The following is a 14654-nucleotide window of genomic DNA, read 5'->3' on the forward strand; positions in this document are numbered from 1 at the left end:
GGGGGCTCGGGGGACGACTCCTCGAGGCAGGGGAGGGGGTAGGGGCCTCGAGGAACAACACCTCATTTTATTTAATACCCATAAACTAACATGTTGAAAATTTATTTAATACCCAATTTAGTCTGAACGTGTGACTCACAGAATGCACGAATATCACACAAAATGCTAACATAATGAACATGTGATGCACAAATATCACAGAAAATGGACATTTGATGCACAAAATGAACGTGTGACGCACAAGCTAATGCCTTTGGCAATATGAAAATACAAACTAGCCTATATATAGCTAGAGTTGATACATGTAAACATTTGGAACGATTTGATGAATCATCTTCTTAGTTCCTACTAGTTGAAAGGGACATAGGCAAATAAAGAGAACATTGACTTGTAGTTTGTGGTTTTGATAAATATGAAAACATGGTCTAACATGCATCTTCGTTCTCCTCAAAGTCGGACAAACAAATATGACATTCTTTGACGCCAAAATTTGTTTTTTCCTGGCGTACCATTGTAACGATATATGTTTAAAGTAAGTACTCAGATCAGTTCCCCTCTACTTCTGTGTAATATTTTGATGTGTTAACACTTTGAGTTATGAAGTCTTCGTTTGAAAATCTAGATTATTAATTGTCATTATGCTTGCCTCTAATGTATGATTAAATATTATGAATGAGTCGCAATTGTGAATATAATTGTCTAGAATATCTAATTAAGCAATATTTACCAGAAACGTGTTATATTCTTCAACAAAAACCATCTAATTAAGCATTATTCACCAGAAACGTTATATCTTTCAAGAAAAACCATCTAATTAAGCAATATTCACCAGAAACGTTATATCCTTCAAGAAAAACAATCTAAGATAAGCTATATTCATCAGAATCGTTACATCCTTCAAGAAACTGAATAATCTAATCAAGCAATATTTTTCACCATCCTTCAAGAAAGAAACTAAATGAAAGCTTGTACAAATAAAACATATTTTGTTCAAAACCTTATGAAAATCATCACAATCACTGCCAATAGGATGATGATCATGACCGGCAACCCTTTGAGTTTATCTTCGGCTTCTCCTTCTGCCGCGACCAGACGTACCAATGGCAATGCCGTAAGCAGCTATAACAAAAGAAGAGGAAGTTAGTAATGCAATTATGAAGATTACATACATTACAAATTCATAAACACTACTTACAAGTATTATTTGCATGCAGTTCGTCATGGGCGGAGCTACAACCAATCAAGTGAAAATCTTCGTGAAAAATCTTCTGAATTATCCGTCTGGGTGACTTATTTTTTAAATATGATGAAAGTTTGATACTTCAAAGGGACAAGTAAAAAGAGGTAGAGGGAGTGTTATTCTCACAGACAAGTCGTATGAACAATAATGTCCATTTTTTTAACTTGGGAGAAGAGTTAGTAGAGACTGTGGTCTGAGTAAATACTTTTGACTTATTCTATAAATATGATGTAAATTTGATACTTTTAGATATATTTTTTTGCTAATTATTCTGTATTGACATCGTTCGAGTTGGAATGTTAGTAGGTGAGGTTCAGGTTAGGGGTGAGAACCAACGACAAGATGGGGATTAAGATCTTGAATTAGTCATAATATTTACCTTTTTTATGAGAAAATTACAATAATATACTATTTAAGACTTTAATTAACAATATATCTACATACTTCTATTTAATTACAAACGTAATTTTTAAATTACAAACATAATAAAATAATTAATTTTCGATTTTCTTCTCTCTTCCTATTAGGGTTATGTGACTGATTTTGGGGATGATAATTATAGTAGTAAAGTTTGTTAGTTTTTTCTCTCTCCATTTACAATTTTTAATTTACACGTTACTGTGAATTATTTTTCTCCTCTTTTGCGATAACTATGCGTTTCATAAAATATTTTTATTTTCTTCCTTTTTATACAATACTTGTGAAAGTAAAACTTTTACTTTTTCCAACAATCCTCCTTTTATTATTCCCTAGGTAGTTCATAGTTTCAAGAAATTTCACCCTTCTCCCTTCTTCCTTTCGTCCATTTTCACTTATTACACCATTAATTTGCTTCTATTCATACTATTTCACCATCCAATTTCACCATTTTCATCTATTACACCATTGATTTTCTTTTGTTCATACTTTTTCATCATCCATTTCACCATCCTTTCACCATTGTTAACTTCTGTCAACAAAGTTATGTCATTGTTAACTTAGATGGAACACGAATGTACAATATGCCAACAAAGCTGTTGGAGATCCATGGCATATATATGATAAGCGTGAAAATACTCCACAACAATTGATGAATCAAAATAAGTACATTGTATTATATTTTATTAGGTACTAAAAGAATGTTCTAATTCTTACATATTATCTTACTTTTTGTAGTGATTGTGTGCATTTGTTAAGTATGTTTATCGAGGAGATATGAGCATATCAATGCCAATTTTTTATTATGAAAATCTTCGATTGAGATACAGAGCATTACTTTGGGACTATGAAAAGAGAAAAATTGATATTGGTACTGTTAGTGAATGTGAATCAACTGCGAAAGGTCGTCAGTTTAGCCGTAAGGGGAATGATTAAAAAAGAGCATGTTCCTTTAAGACACAATTTAAATTTATGTTTTTGGATTTTGTTATTTAAAATGTTTTTGCTATACTTTTGGGCAACACTTTAATTGACATTTTCGACTTGTTTTGGTGCTTATGTTGTGTTAAGTTATCTGACAACATATTGTCAAAATGTTGTGTTTCATGTGGTGTAAAACTACCTTTTTAAGTTTATTAGTTGTTTATAGTTTCATTGTGTGAGATTTGAATATTTGGTGATTATTACACCAATACTTTTAACGGTATGTATCTTTGTCAAAATATTGTGTTTCATTGTGGTGTCAAATATGGGCACGTCATACAACCTTTTTAGTTAAGTAGTTATTTCCAGATTCAATGTGTGATGTTATATAATACCAACAATTCAATCATTGAATACCACTTTTTATATGAACATTTGTGAATATCACTCTAATATGATTAAAATCTATCAGTATTGGTGCTTACATATCATTTAACTGACAAACACATATAATATTTGTGTATATATTGTGTCAAATATGTTGTGATTCATTGTGATGTCGAACTACTTTTTTCAAGTTAATCAGGTGTTTTATAAAATTATACATTCATCGTTGAATGGTGGTATATATTACAAACATCAAGCTATTATATACCACAAATTATTATGAACATTGGTATTGTATTTTCACCAGAAAACACTAATGTATTAAACTAACATGCAATCACCAACGTTATTACGGTGATTACACCAATAATATTTTTGAATATTACACCAATATTGCGTAAATCACACATTTTATTGCTAAAAAATTATTTCTAATTCATAACCATATATATCAGCCTTTAAGTATCAGTTACTTATATAAATTTGTCTAATAAAAGGTAAGTTTATACATTAACAAACACTCAACCACCAATAATAACTAGTAATCATATAACGATTAATACACCAGTAATACGAATCAGACAATAAACATTAATTAATGTTGGATTAAAGTGCAATTAACATTAATAAAAAACATTCGAAGTTCGTCAAAAATAAAAAAGGTTCAACTGCATAAGTTTTTATGTAAAAAAAATAAAATACACCAATACTGGTTCTCATGCGCAAATTTGGAGCAAGTCTTCTTGTTATGCCCAGGTGTACCACATTTACTACAAGTGACTTTATTCCTCTTGCACTTTCCTTCGTTGAATCCCTTCTTGCGATCATTATTTGGTGGTCTGCCTGGTTGCTTTCTTGTAATTGGTGGTAACATTACCTCTTTCAAAATATGTGATGGAACATCCCAAGTGCACTAATCAATTACACCTAATATTAGACGATAAATCTCAAATTATGGTGTTTAATAAACGAAATAAAGTAGACAATCTACACCATGTATCAATTACACACATTAATCTACCAAAAAAGTTAATGAAATTTATTGTTTAAAAAAGCCATGATTTTCACCAAATCATTTACCTAATCAGAATTATACGAAATATGTTTTTAATACTAATCCACAAAACCCTACAAATTAAACCAAATGATGGTTGACGACCTAAATTAGTTTTCTAATTGTGTTTTTTTTTGGTATGAAAAATACCATCACAAATCAATAAGAACCAATTTTGTTATCTATAAACAACCAAATTCAGAATATTACCTATACCAATACATGTACCCAAATATTAGCATGAAAGTTGGTGTTTAGATATACGACCGAAAAGATATTCAAGTGCACTAATCAATTATATAAAGATATTTAAGTGCACTCAATATATCCAAATTCAATCTATAAAGTGATTTTTAAACGAACTTAATTCATAATGTAACACAAATACATATACCCAACATATTAGATCACAATATAACGATCATGAAAAAAAAACTCAAATATATTAAATCAAATAATTAAAATAAGCAAGCAAAAAAACACCAATTCAATTGTGATTTATCACAAATACTTGATGCGTCCCATCGTCCGTTGTGTTGGATTAGAATTGAAAAATTGTTAGAATCCATGATTGAACAGTCAAACAGAATCAATAGGAAGAGAGCTACAAGTGTAAATAATGCATTTTCCTGTATCAAAATTGCCTCATCAACAAATAATAAACTTGATTATAAGCTTTGATGCATTTACAACATGAAGGGGGAAAGAAAAAAAAAACAAAATGAGAAACTCCTCAAACACCTATACAAGTGGAAATTTACAAAAAAAAAAAACAGAAGTTCTATATAAAGGTAGCATGACTGATTGATGTTTTATCTTATGGTGTGGTATCCGTTTCCACCATTTTGCTTGCTGCTACTTCGTCTGACTTTACAGCATACGCGGAGGGGAACCAACCAGACGTGCCGTTGCACTCTCCTTCAGACCATCCATTTGGAGCAACCTATAGTTACCACATTAAACAAGAACGATATGCAGTTCCGTTAGAATGCAACTTATTTTGCTTTACTAAATGATTGTACCGTTCTATTACCTAGATAAACATCTCTTTGTTAACTAACAATATACCTCCAGAAAAGTTCTCAATAGAACAAAGAAATGCAACAAAACAGTTATCAAGGATTGAGCATACAGCATTGCAAAAGAATTGTAAGCTAGCACTTGGGGCTTATGAACATAACATGGAGAAGTAAGTATTCAAGATTTGGATCCTAATCGGAAGTTCTTAAGCTGATGTAAATACCGTCAAGGTACTTCAGAAAATTTCAACTTACGCAACCAAAACACACAAAATAAGACATGTAATTATTGCAGCAACAGTCATAGAGACAGTGTAATGTGTCTATTGCTTAACTAGGAAATGAAGATAAATACCTGCCGGACTACCACATAATCGCCAACCTCTAGACTTAGCTCGCCATCTGCTTGGGCATCAAAAGAATGCATGACCTATCAAAGAATCGAGGAGATCAAAGAATATTGAGGCGAATACCGAAAGATCTAGATTTTGAGGAAAAAGGAGTATTATGTAGAAGTAAATATGCCGACCCTTTGAGTCCTAACCTTGGCAATAAAATAGGTAGGACTTTTATCCTCAGCTTCTGGATGCTCAGTTCCGTTTGAAGTTGTATCATGCAAAACTTTCGGTGAATTTGAAGATTGTGGAGAGGACTCACTTAATTGCTCTTCTACAAGCATCTAACCCCAAGAAAAAAAATGTTAAATATTTGTGTCCCATCTTTTTTTATCTCATTGTCTCAAAGTTAAAGTTTAAGATTCTATCCCTTGTAGAAAATAGAAAATCCCCGTTAGAATAGTTTTATTCTAATGACTTGAAGGAAATAAAAGGTTTGAATCTATAGACCTCAGAGTGCAACTTCTCCAAAATGGAAACAACATTCTGATGATACGATCTTTCAGCATCGACCTGCAAGCTAAAATCATTTTTAGATAAAACAATCACATAGATCACAATTGGAAGTGATCCATGCTGAGACAAAAATGGTGTAAACAAGGAAGTAGTTTTAACAGGAAGCGGAAAAAAATTGAACTTCACCGAAGTGTTCTAGACTTCTTGCACTAAGCAATAAAATGAAAAAGCAAGTCTGCCATGAACTTTTTTTTTTTAACTTCTAATGGAAGAAGATCTTAGTATTAACATTTATTAATAGGGAAGAAAAGCAGAAAGCAATAACCTAGGAGTTCTCAAGCTAAACAAAATAACTAAGAACATAGGGATCTCCAATCTAACAAATGATCAGTCAAGCGGATATAATGAAAAAGGCGCAAAGCATTACATACAGAATATTCATTTATTTAACATATTCAGAATCGAAGGGAAATTTTGATTATGACCCCATTATGCCTAGGTAATTCCAGATATTTGAGTTACTTGACCATTTGACCCTCAGCTACTGGTATTTATAACAAAATAGAATTACTTTCTACATTTACAAGAACTAGTATTATGATCCTGTTATTCCAAATGCTGCATTAGCTAATTTAGTATTTTCCCTGTGCTACATTAACTTTGATATTACTAAATCAATCACTAACATGACTTTAATTCAATAGCTGCATTGTCATCACAATAGTATAGGGGTGCATCATTAAATTTAGATGGATCAGCAACTCCCATGACCTTACCTCCAAAAGATATCCAAAGATACTAGCAGGCTTGAGACTTTTCCTGCAACTTCGGAGATAATGACGTAGGCTACTATTTATAATTGTGTTTCCTCCATCATGGTGGGATTACACTGGGTATGTTGTTGTTGTTTCCTCCATCATGAGAAGCGTTTTTAACTATATACTTGCGGTAGACTATGAAGTTTCTATGTACATGGTGTCCTTTTATTTCAAATGACTGAAGTTAGCAACTACAATTCCAAAAATTATTCAATTTAAGGTCATTTTGACTAAGCAGTTAAAATTTTAGTCTAACACAAATCGTGATGTCAGAACAAGTTATGTCCTAAAAAGTGGTAAAATTCACTGTTCTGATTCTTCTGAAAGTATATCTCAAAAAGTGGAATTCTGTCACCATTCTGTTTCCAATAACCAGTTTGTCTTTCTTTAAGGACAAATCAAGATGTTTAACAACTTGATGTACACGTAATAGTTTTAAAATGTAACAATCTCCACTTGTACATCAGCGCAGTAAAGTTACTTGGGGAAACAAAATTTGCAAATTACTAAGCCAAATAGCCAATCAATGTAACACCAAGACCAAACATGATACTTCTACAAGCATAACATGCATACGAATTGAATGAACAAAGAGAAACCAGCAATACCATGGTAAGAAGCTTTTGGAAAGAAATCTGCTGTTGCTCCTCCTCTACAGATAACATGGCATCAGTTGCTTCTTTGCCAAGAACCAACACTGAAGATTTGAGCTCCGACAATCTTGTTTCTGCATTTTTAAGCTTTGCCAAGCTTTCAGTAGAAGCTTCTCTAAACTTTGATTGACGTCTTATTACTTCAGTAGCCTGAAAAGAGCGGGAATCCACTTAGAACTGCCAGATTTCTTGCATGACATGATGCAACCTGATATAGAATAGATTACTACCTCCTTGAAAAGGGTGTAGAGATATGCTGATTGAAGGGGTACAATCTCTTTGTTTTCTAACTTTTACTTGCTTTATTTTCTTTTAATAAACAGCCTTTTACGTGAGCCCAACCCCCAACACACCCATAAAGGGAAAAAATTGAAGCTTGAAAGATACCTGAGATTCGAACTCCTGGCGCATTCTGTCATAACTGTGAGTCAAATGGCGAGCATCTTCTAAAGGAGCACCATGTATTGATGCTCTCAACGGCTCACAAACCTACAGCTAAAAGGAAAAATGATCAAACACTATGTACTCTATGAACCAAGAAATGGCCACAGCCACTACGTGTCTGTTACATCATAGACTCATCAAGAATCAAGAAAGAAATACTCAACTGCACTAGGCATAATACTAGCAAAAGATTCATCAAGTTATACCATTTGCAAGTTTTAACCTGTCAAGAGTGAAATATCTCGCCCCAAATTTAACGGTTCAAAGAACCCAGATAAAATGCTCTCATCATAAGTGAATATATGTGCTTGACATACTTTAATGCATCATATGATATGTCAGCGAGATACCTAACTACTCGTTCTTGTTGTGTTATTTAGACATCAGAAAGAGATAGCCTTGCGCTTCAGATCAAAATTCTGCCACGGCACATAATGCATTATGTTTTTCAAAAATGATTAGAACTTATATCTTACTGACGCATTATTTTATTTTATTTTTATTGCACAAAGAGTGAGAAGTGCATTGTTTTGGAACTTATGCATGCCTGTGTTTGTACCTCTACACATTTTTTCTTCTAAACTATCAAGCATTATTTTGTGTATCTATAAATCAGAAAGCATTTTGTCTCCCACAAAAATAGGTAGACTATATCTTCATACATTAGGCAAGCTTCTGATCGCCGCAATGCCTCTGCAATCAGCAGCAAATCACAACTCCCGTTGCAAGAAATGGAGCAAAATGGTAAGGTAGAGACATACAATAATGACCTTCATCATGTGACCTTCAATCTCCATAATGTAAATATCCTTTTCTTTGTGTGGTATACCATTGGGAATGCATATGACTGTAAAGCTAAACAGCATAGATCTAACCTGTGATCCAAGAACTCCTAGCATAATTTCCCTTTGATCTTCCATTGCAGCATGTGAAGTACCAAATTCCACGGCAACCTTTGGCAAGGTAGAAGGACCATTTTGAATCTCACTCCCATATTTATAACAATTGTCCACCAACTTTCTAGCTGCAAGATCAAGTTGAAAGCTGACACTTCCATATACATGCTAAATAACTGAAGCAACATAAGATATGAATGGAGGTCCACAGACCTATTTCCACTTGTTTTTTACTTGTTGATATATATCCTTCTACACCACGAACAATATCTCTCTGGAAATGCTGTTAAACACAATGCAACAAGTTAGATTTTTTTTATTTTTTTATGACAAGGGAAATCCGCAGCCGCTACCCTTTGGGTGCGCACAGGGTAAAACCCCCGCTCCTATGCAATAGCTCGCAAACCACATAGGCCCGGTGCGACGAGCTCGACCCAGAAGGCAAACCCCTTGCTTTCGCTGGCAAGGGGTTTCGAACTTGAGACCTCCACATGGAAGTCCCAAGCCCAAACCACTGGGCCACCCCGAAGGGTTATGCAACAAGTTAGATTTTTCCTTGCAAGAAAGATCCATATGATGTTAACAAAAGGACATTCTTAATAGAATTGTTTTAATGAGTGTTCAAAATCCTCTTACTAACTGGAATCAAAGAATTAGTAGATCTGCTCCACGTAAAATTGGGAATGGCCAAGGTTATGAACTTCTAATTTGATGATCAAGTTGATTCCATATCGAACCAAGCCAAAATAGGGTTATATGCATTCTCATTATAGTCATTCAGTCCTATCGAAATAGATACTATATTTACATATGGATCTCTACCTACATTGAATTTAGGATTAGGAATACACATAATTGGGCCTGGTTTTAACAAATCTCTATTGGACCCAATTCACTTCTTTGAGTTTGAGGACTATCCTAATAGACAGAAAATTGTTAACAAAGTTGTATTGGTGTTATACCTTTGCAGCCCTTGTAGACATATATAATTCCTGAAGTCGCTGATGAATCTCCAGTTCTGCTTCATCGACCATCACAGATTCATGGCCCAAGTGCCCCAGTTGTCTCAAAATAGCCTAATAACAAGAAGAATATGAGCTCTTTCAGATAGAAGTCAAGAACCATCATAAAATATCTTCATTGAACTCATGTTTTAGTGATTACCATACAAGTTTGACCCAAGTATATGATCTCGCAAGTTTTGGATTTACTCCTTTAATGTTGACCTTGAGTCAAGTATTTGGGTCAGCTACTTATGGAATAACCTTACTAGTCAAAGTCATTTTAGTCATCTCCATTTTAGCCCTTCTTTATTTATCGTCCAACTCAATTTCTTCAAAACTCTCAAAAATTACAAGACCAGAGAGATGATCCAGGAGTAAGGTTCCCTTGTTATCTTGGAAGATTCCCTGAAGAAGGGCATCTTTCTACTTGCATCTAACAATTACAGTACATCGACTTTCATATTTCATTATTGTTTCAGTTGTGATTTGAAAAATTGGGGAAAAATTGTTTCAGATTTTATCATGGAAATCACAATCATAGACTAGATCAGCAGGAACAGGAATTAGAACTCACAAGTAACTCTTTTCCGACCGAAACATTACAGAAAAGAGAAATATGAGATACAGAAACTTATAAATATAATAATTTCAAATTGATCCAATGAAATATTGTTATTATAGATTAAGTTGACGACATGATGCTGGAAAGTAGCCGAGAACAGCTTCTTGTTGCATTCTCATACCAGCTAGAGGTTAAATTCGCAGGCATGAACCACTAATTAAATTCAACTGTTGTGAGCTGTGACACCTAAAGATGCACCTTGGAGAACTGGATATACATGTACTATAACTTACAGGGGGAAGTTGAATTAATGGTGCTGATACAGTAACAATCAGCCCATTTGTCATGTTCAGGCTGTCTCCTCAGATTCACCGATAAGTCAAGAAAGATAGATTGCTAACAGCAACCAGCACAAGATATGCTAGTAACACTACCTTCATGTACTAAACCCATTTCTGCATAGGGTTCTATCTATTTCATTACTTAACCTTTGTCAAATAAAAACTGCTTGTTGTATTATTTCGAATTTTCATTTAGTATATAAGCAAGGTCACATGTTCCAACTTAAAATGGAAAACAACAAACTGTTATCGAAATACATATACATCTAGTGTGCATACAGGAAAATGATTTATTCCTCCCTCTTTCTAAGAGCAGGATCTTTGCTTGGTCTGCCTTTTCCCCTCCTTTCTTTGTAGAATATTAGCCTCTGGACACATATACCAAAAGCTCAATGTCCAATTTGCGTGAAATTGAGGAGCTTCAACAATCCTTTTCTTGGGTCTAAGCACCTCTTGCCCTACCAACATCCCAAAAGGCTTTCGGGGCTTACACCCACTGTTAAGGACCTAACTAAGGCTTTAAGGTAGGAAGTACAAAGTAAAAGGGAAAAGGAGCTAACGGGTGGGGTTCTGCTGAAAGAAAAGGTGCATATAGGTGTCTATTTACTTCTTCCCAGCTGTACCAAGCAACAGGTGGAGAAGAATAATACTTTGCCAAATGAAATCAGTATGTTGCCTCATTCCCCATCACCTCTTCTTACTTGCTCCAAAGAAATAAAAAATAAAGAAAGTGTTAGCAAATGGCAAAGGTGTCCATTCCTTGGATTCCAAGTGATTGTATTCAATCGTGGAGAACAAGTCATAGGGATACAAATGTAACACATCATAGCAGATGGGTTCACGTTAGCAACATTTGTCAAGGCATGAGTACACATTAGCCAGACAAGGACGACAAAGGATTGTCTCCCAGTTTTGGTCAATTGCCATCACTCATACCCACAAGAGTGCTATCAGGAACTCAGTTTTCACCACCACCCAACAGTGGCCCTAAGATTGTCACAAGAGGGTTTCTGGTTGATGCTTTGGCAATAGCTAAGCTCAAAAATACAATCGATTCAAAAGCCACATTCATGAGGCCTTCTCGAGTGGGAGTTGTTACTTCGTTAATATGGAAGGTTCTTGCAGGCATTTCTTCCGCCAAAAATGGACATTCAAGGGACTCCTCTTTATTATTTCCTATTAACTTAAGGGGAAAATCAAATTTACCATCTTTAGAACATGCTCTAGGGAATTGGTTGACAACATAGCTCCGAAGTTTGTCAGGAGAATCACCCTTTTTATATAGGGTGAACCTCCACCCCTGAAAACCCCTAGCGAGGAGAGTAACAATGGCCCTTTCCTACTTCACTCCCTTGTTGGACTGAACCCACAAACTTATGGTTGGAGATTGTGGTTCCTCACCACTAGGATAAACCTTAGTTAAGTTTACTTTTCTCCGGTTCTAGTGGCTTGTTATTCATTGGTAGCACAAGATTGTTATTGCCTAGCTACATGCATCACACAACTTTTCTAATTGATGGTAGACTTGTCATCCATCCTTATGCTCAGCGGCATATACATCCCAAGGACAAAGGAATACAAAGCTCAATAAATCCTCCCAGGGCTACTTTAGGTTCCATTGTTCAAATCACTGCTCAAAGTCCAAAACTACTGTAGAACAAATTCCAAGAGACTCCAAATAAACTTCAAACCCCAATAATCAAACAATACAGTAACTCACAATAAGCAATAATATTAATAAAAATGCAATCTTTATCCAAACAAACAAGTAGCAACTATGCTAATTGATTAAAACTTATCTCAACTTGTCTCTAATCCTAAAAAAAATTGGTAACTTGTCAATTCCCCTAGCAAATACTTAAAAAAAAACAAATACATCACTGTATAAATGAGCAAAGTACATAAAAACCAAACCTGCTGTTGCTTAGCCACTTGCTCCCTCAATTTAGTCGCTTGTTTCTTTATAGCCTCCATATTAGGTCCTTCCCAGTTCTTCCCCAAAGTATAAATTCAAAATCTTGATGCAGACCCACTTAAAATCAAGCAAAATGTAACCAAAGAAAGGTGCTTTACATACATGGAGTTTCCCCTTTTTCTTGGAGAAGGAGAATCTATCTTTCTTTTTTATTGTTACAGGTAAGGTTAGGAACAGGAACAAAACATACCAGGAGAGCAAGAACCAATAATAAGAAAATAGAAAGTGTGGTTGGAAAGAAATATAAAAAGGCTATGGGACATAGGAGAAAAAGTGTCGGTTACTGTTTCTGCACAAAATGAAAGTTGAAACGCCAGAGGAAGAAGAATAGTGGATGTGTTGAAAAGGGAGGAAGATAGTGGAAAACAGAGAGAAATACAAGTTCTCTTTGTTTTTTTAAGTACAAGGCTGACTGTATTAGAGTGTGAATGTGTGACCAACATTGGTTGTCCATCTTTAATTAAGATCTTGATTTGAATTTTAGGTATGAATTTTTTTTTTATGTTGGAACGTCAATCCAAATGAGTCCTACAATGTACGAGGATTTCAATATAGATTCTAAATATCAAGTGAGAAATTTTAAAAAAAATGTAAATATGTGACTTTTTTTTCTTCTTTTAAATTTGAATCATTTCTTGAATTATTGGCTTGCAATGTATCTCAAACATTCTAGTTATTTGGATTTGCTTTTGGGAACAATGTGAGAGTGTGTGACTTATTTGCAACTTTCTAGTCTAGGACATGACATGTAACACTTCATTTTATTTTTCTCCTTTATATTTTCTTTATTGTATCTTGGTGGATAGTTTAAGGTTTTTGTTTGATTGCTTGTCCTTTTTGTTGTTTTTACAAAGTCTCAATTAAGGTTTTATGAAGATACTTGGAGGTTAAAGGAGTATATATAGTGTTTACTATGGCAATCAAAGACATACATGATAGAATAACGGGAGACTCAAAACACTTTAATTTTTAATTGCAATAGAATTGTATTAAAGATTAATTCTTAGTCCGTTTTTATTTGTTTTGATGACGCCACGAAAAATTCAAAAAGAGGTATCACGGTTTATGTTATTTGCGGATTACATAGTTTTGATTGACAAGATCCACATTAGAGTTAACACTAAGTCAAAAATTTGAAGGCACACCCTGCAATTTAAAGATTTTCAAATTGAGTAAGATCGACACAAAGACAAAGTAATTGAAATGCAAATTCAATTACGTAATGTATGAAACCGATGTAAAAGTGAGGCTTCATATAGGGTTGCATTTGATAGAAATATTGCATTTGAATTTTGACTAATTGACACAATACACATCTTAATCTAATTACGTACGTAAAAAAAATCATAATAATAATATTCTCATAATATTAGAGATTTAATTTATATCACCAAAAAAATAGTTCAATATTTCATCATTGAAGAGCTCCTAAGCTTAGACTAAAATTTTAATATTGAATATTCATGTTCACTTAAAAAATAGGTTAATTCATAGTTGAAGAGTTTCAAAGTTCAAACTTTAAAATTTGATTTGTTGCAAATGTGAATAATTTAGAGTGAATAATATATCAAAAGACTTCAAATATCGAGAGAGGAAATCATATCTAAATTTTGAGATTGTTTAGAGGAGATTTAAATTGTTCGATATTGAAAAACAATCAGTTCGTTGAGAAAAATGCATTTTGTTGTAGTTGTGTAAATACTGTATAAGTAGATATGGTTGTATACACATGTGATACATATTTATACCTCATATATGCATGATTATATATTGTTCACACAATATTAACACATTACATAACTATTTATACAATATCGATATATTGCATATACATACGATCATTTTATTTGAAAGTATTTGTTGTCACTTGTACAGTTACTTAAGAAGCCCAAAATTAAAGAGCACCCGTTTTAGGGCATTTATGCGAAGGAAAAACTACATAATTAAATAAACATAGTTGTTATATATTCATAATCTAGCAATACTTTCAAAAGATTATCTAACATAGCTAAGGTTTTATAGAAAATCTCTCCCCTCTTACCCGCCGCCCTCCTCCCCCCCCCCCTCCA

At 33.8% G+C, this 14654-nt stretch overlaps 1 protein-coding gene across 2 annotated transcripts; it reads right to left on the reverse strand.

Moving 5' to 3' along the window:
• Window positions 1–4627: 4627 nt before the first annotated feature.
• On the reverse strand, window positions 4628–13123 carry LOC102605617 (SH3 domain-containing protein 1-like). Of its 2 annotated transcripts, XM_006365325.2 has the most exons (11): window positions 12688–13123; window positions 12525–12592; window positions 9666–9779; window positions 8917–8986; window positions 8683–8831; window positions 7751–7852; window positions 7319–7513; window positions 5887–5949; window positions 5586–5720; window positions 5397–5471; window positions 4628–4965 (listed from the first exon to the last, which is right to left on the reverse strand). In XM_006365325.2, the coding sequence occupies exons 2-11, from the start codon at window positions 12582–12584 to the stop codon at window positions 4840–4842; spliced, it is 1089 nt and encodes a 362-aa protein (XP_006365387.1). In that variant the 5' UTR covers window positions 12585–12592; window positions 12688–13123; the 3' UTR covers window positions 4628–4839. The 2 variants fall into 2 exon arrangements, with proteins under 2 accessions (XP_006365387.1, XP_006365386.1); XM_006365324.2 differs by having other exon boundaries at window positions 12525–13122.
• Window positions 13124–14654: the final 1531 nt, after the last annotated feature.

Source organism: Solanum tuberosum, unplaced genomic scaffold (genome assembly GCF_000226075.1).
Source record: "Solanum tuberosum cultivar DM 1-3 516 R44 unplaced genomic scaffold, SolTub_3.0 scf00535, whole genome shotgun sequence".
Lineage (NCBI taxonomy): Eukaryota > Viridiplantae > Streptophyta > Magnoliopsida > Solanales > Solanaceae > Solanum > Solanum tuberosum.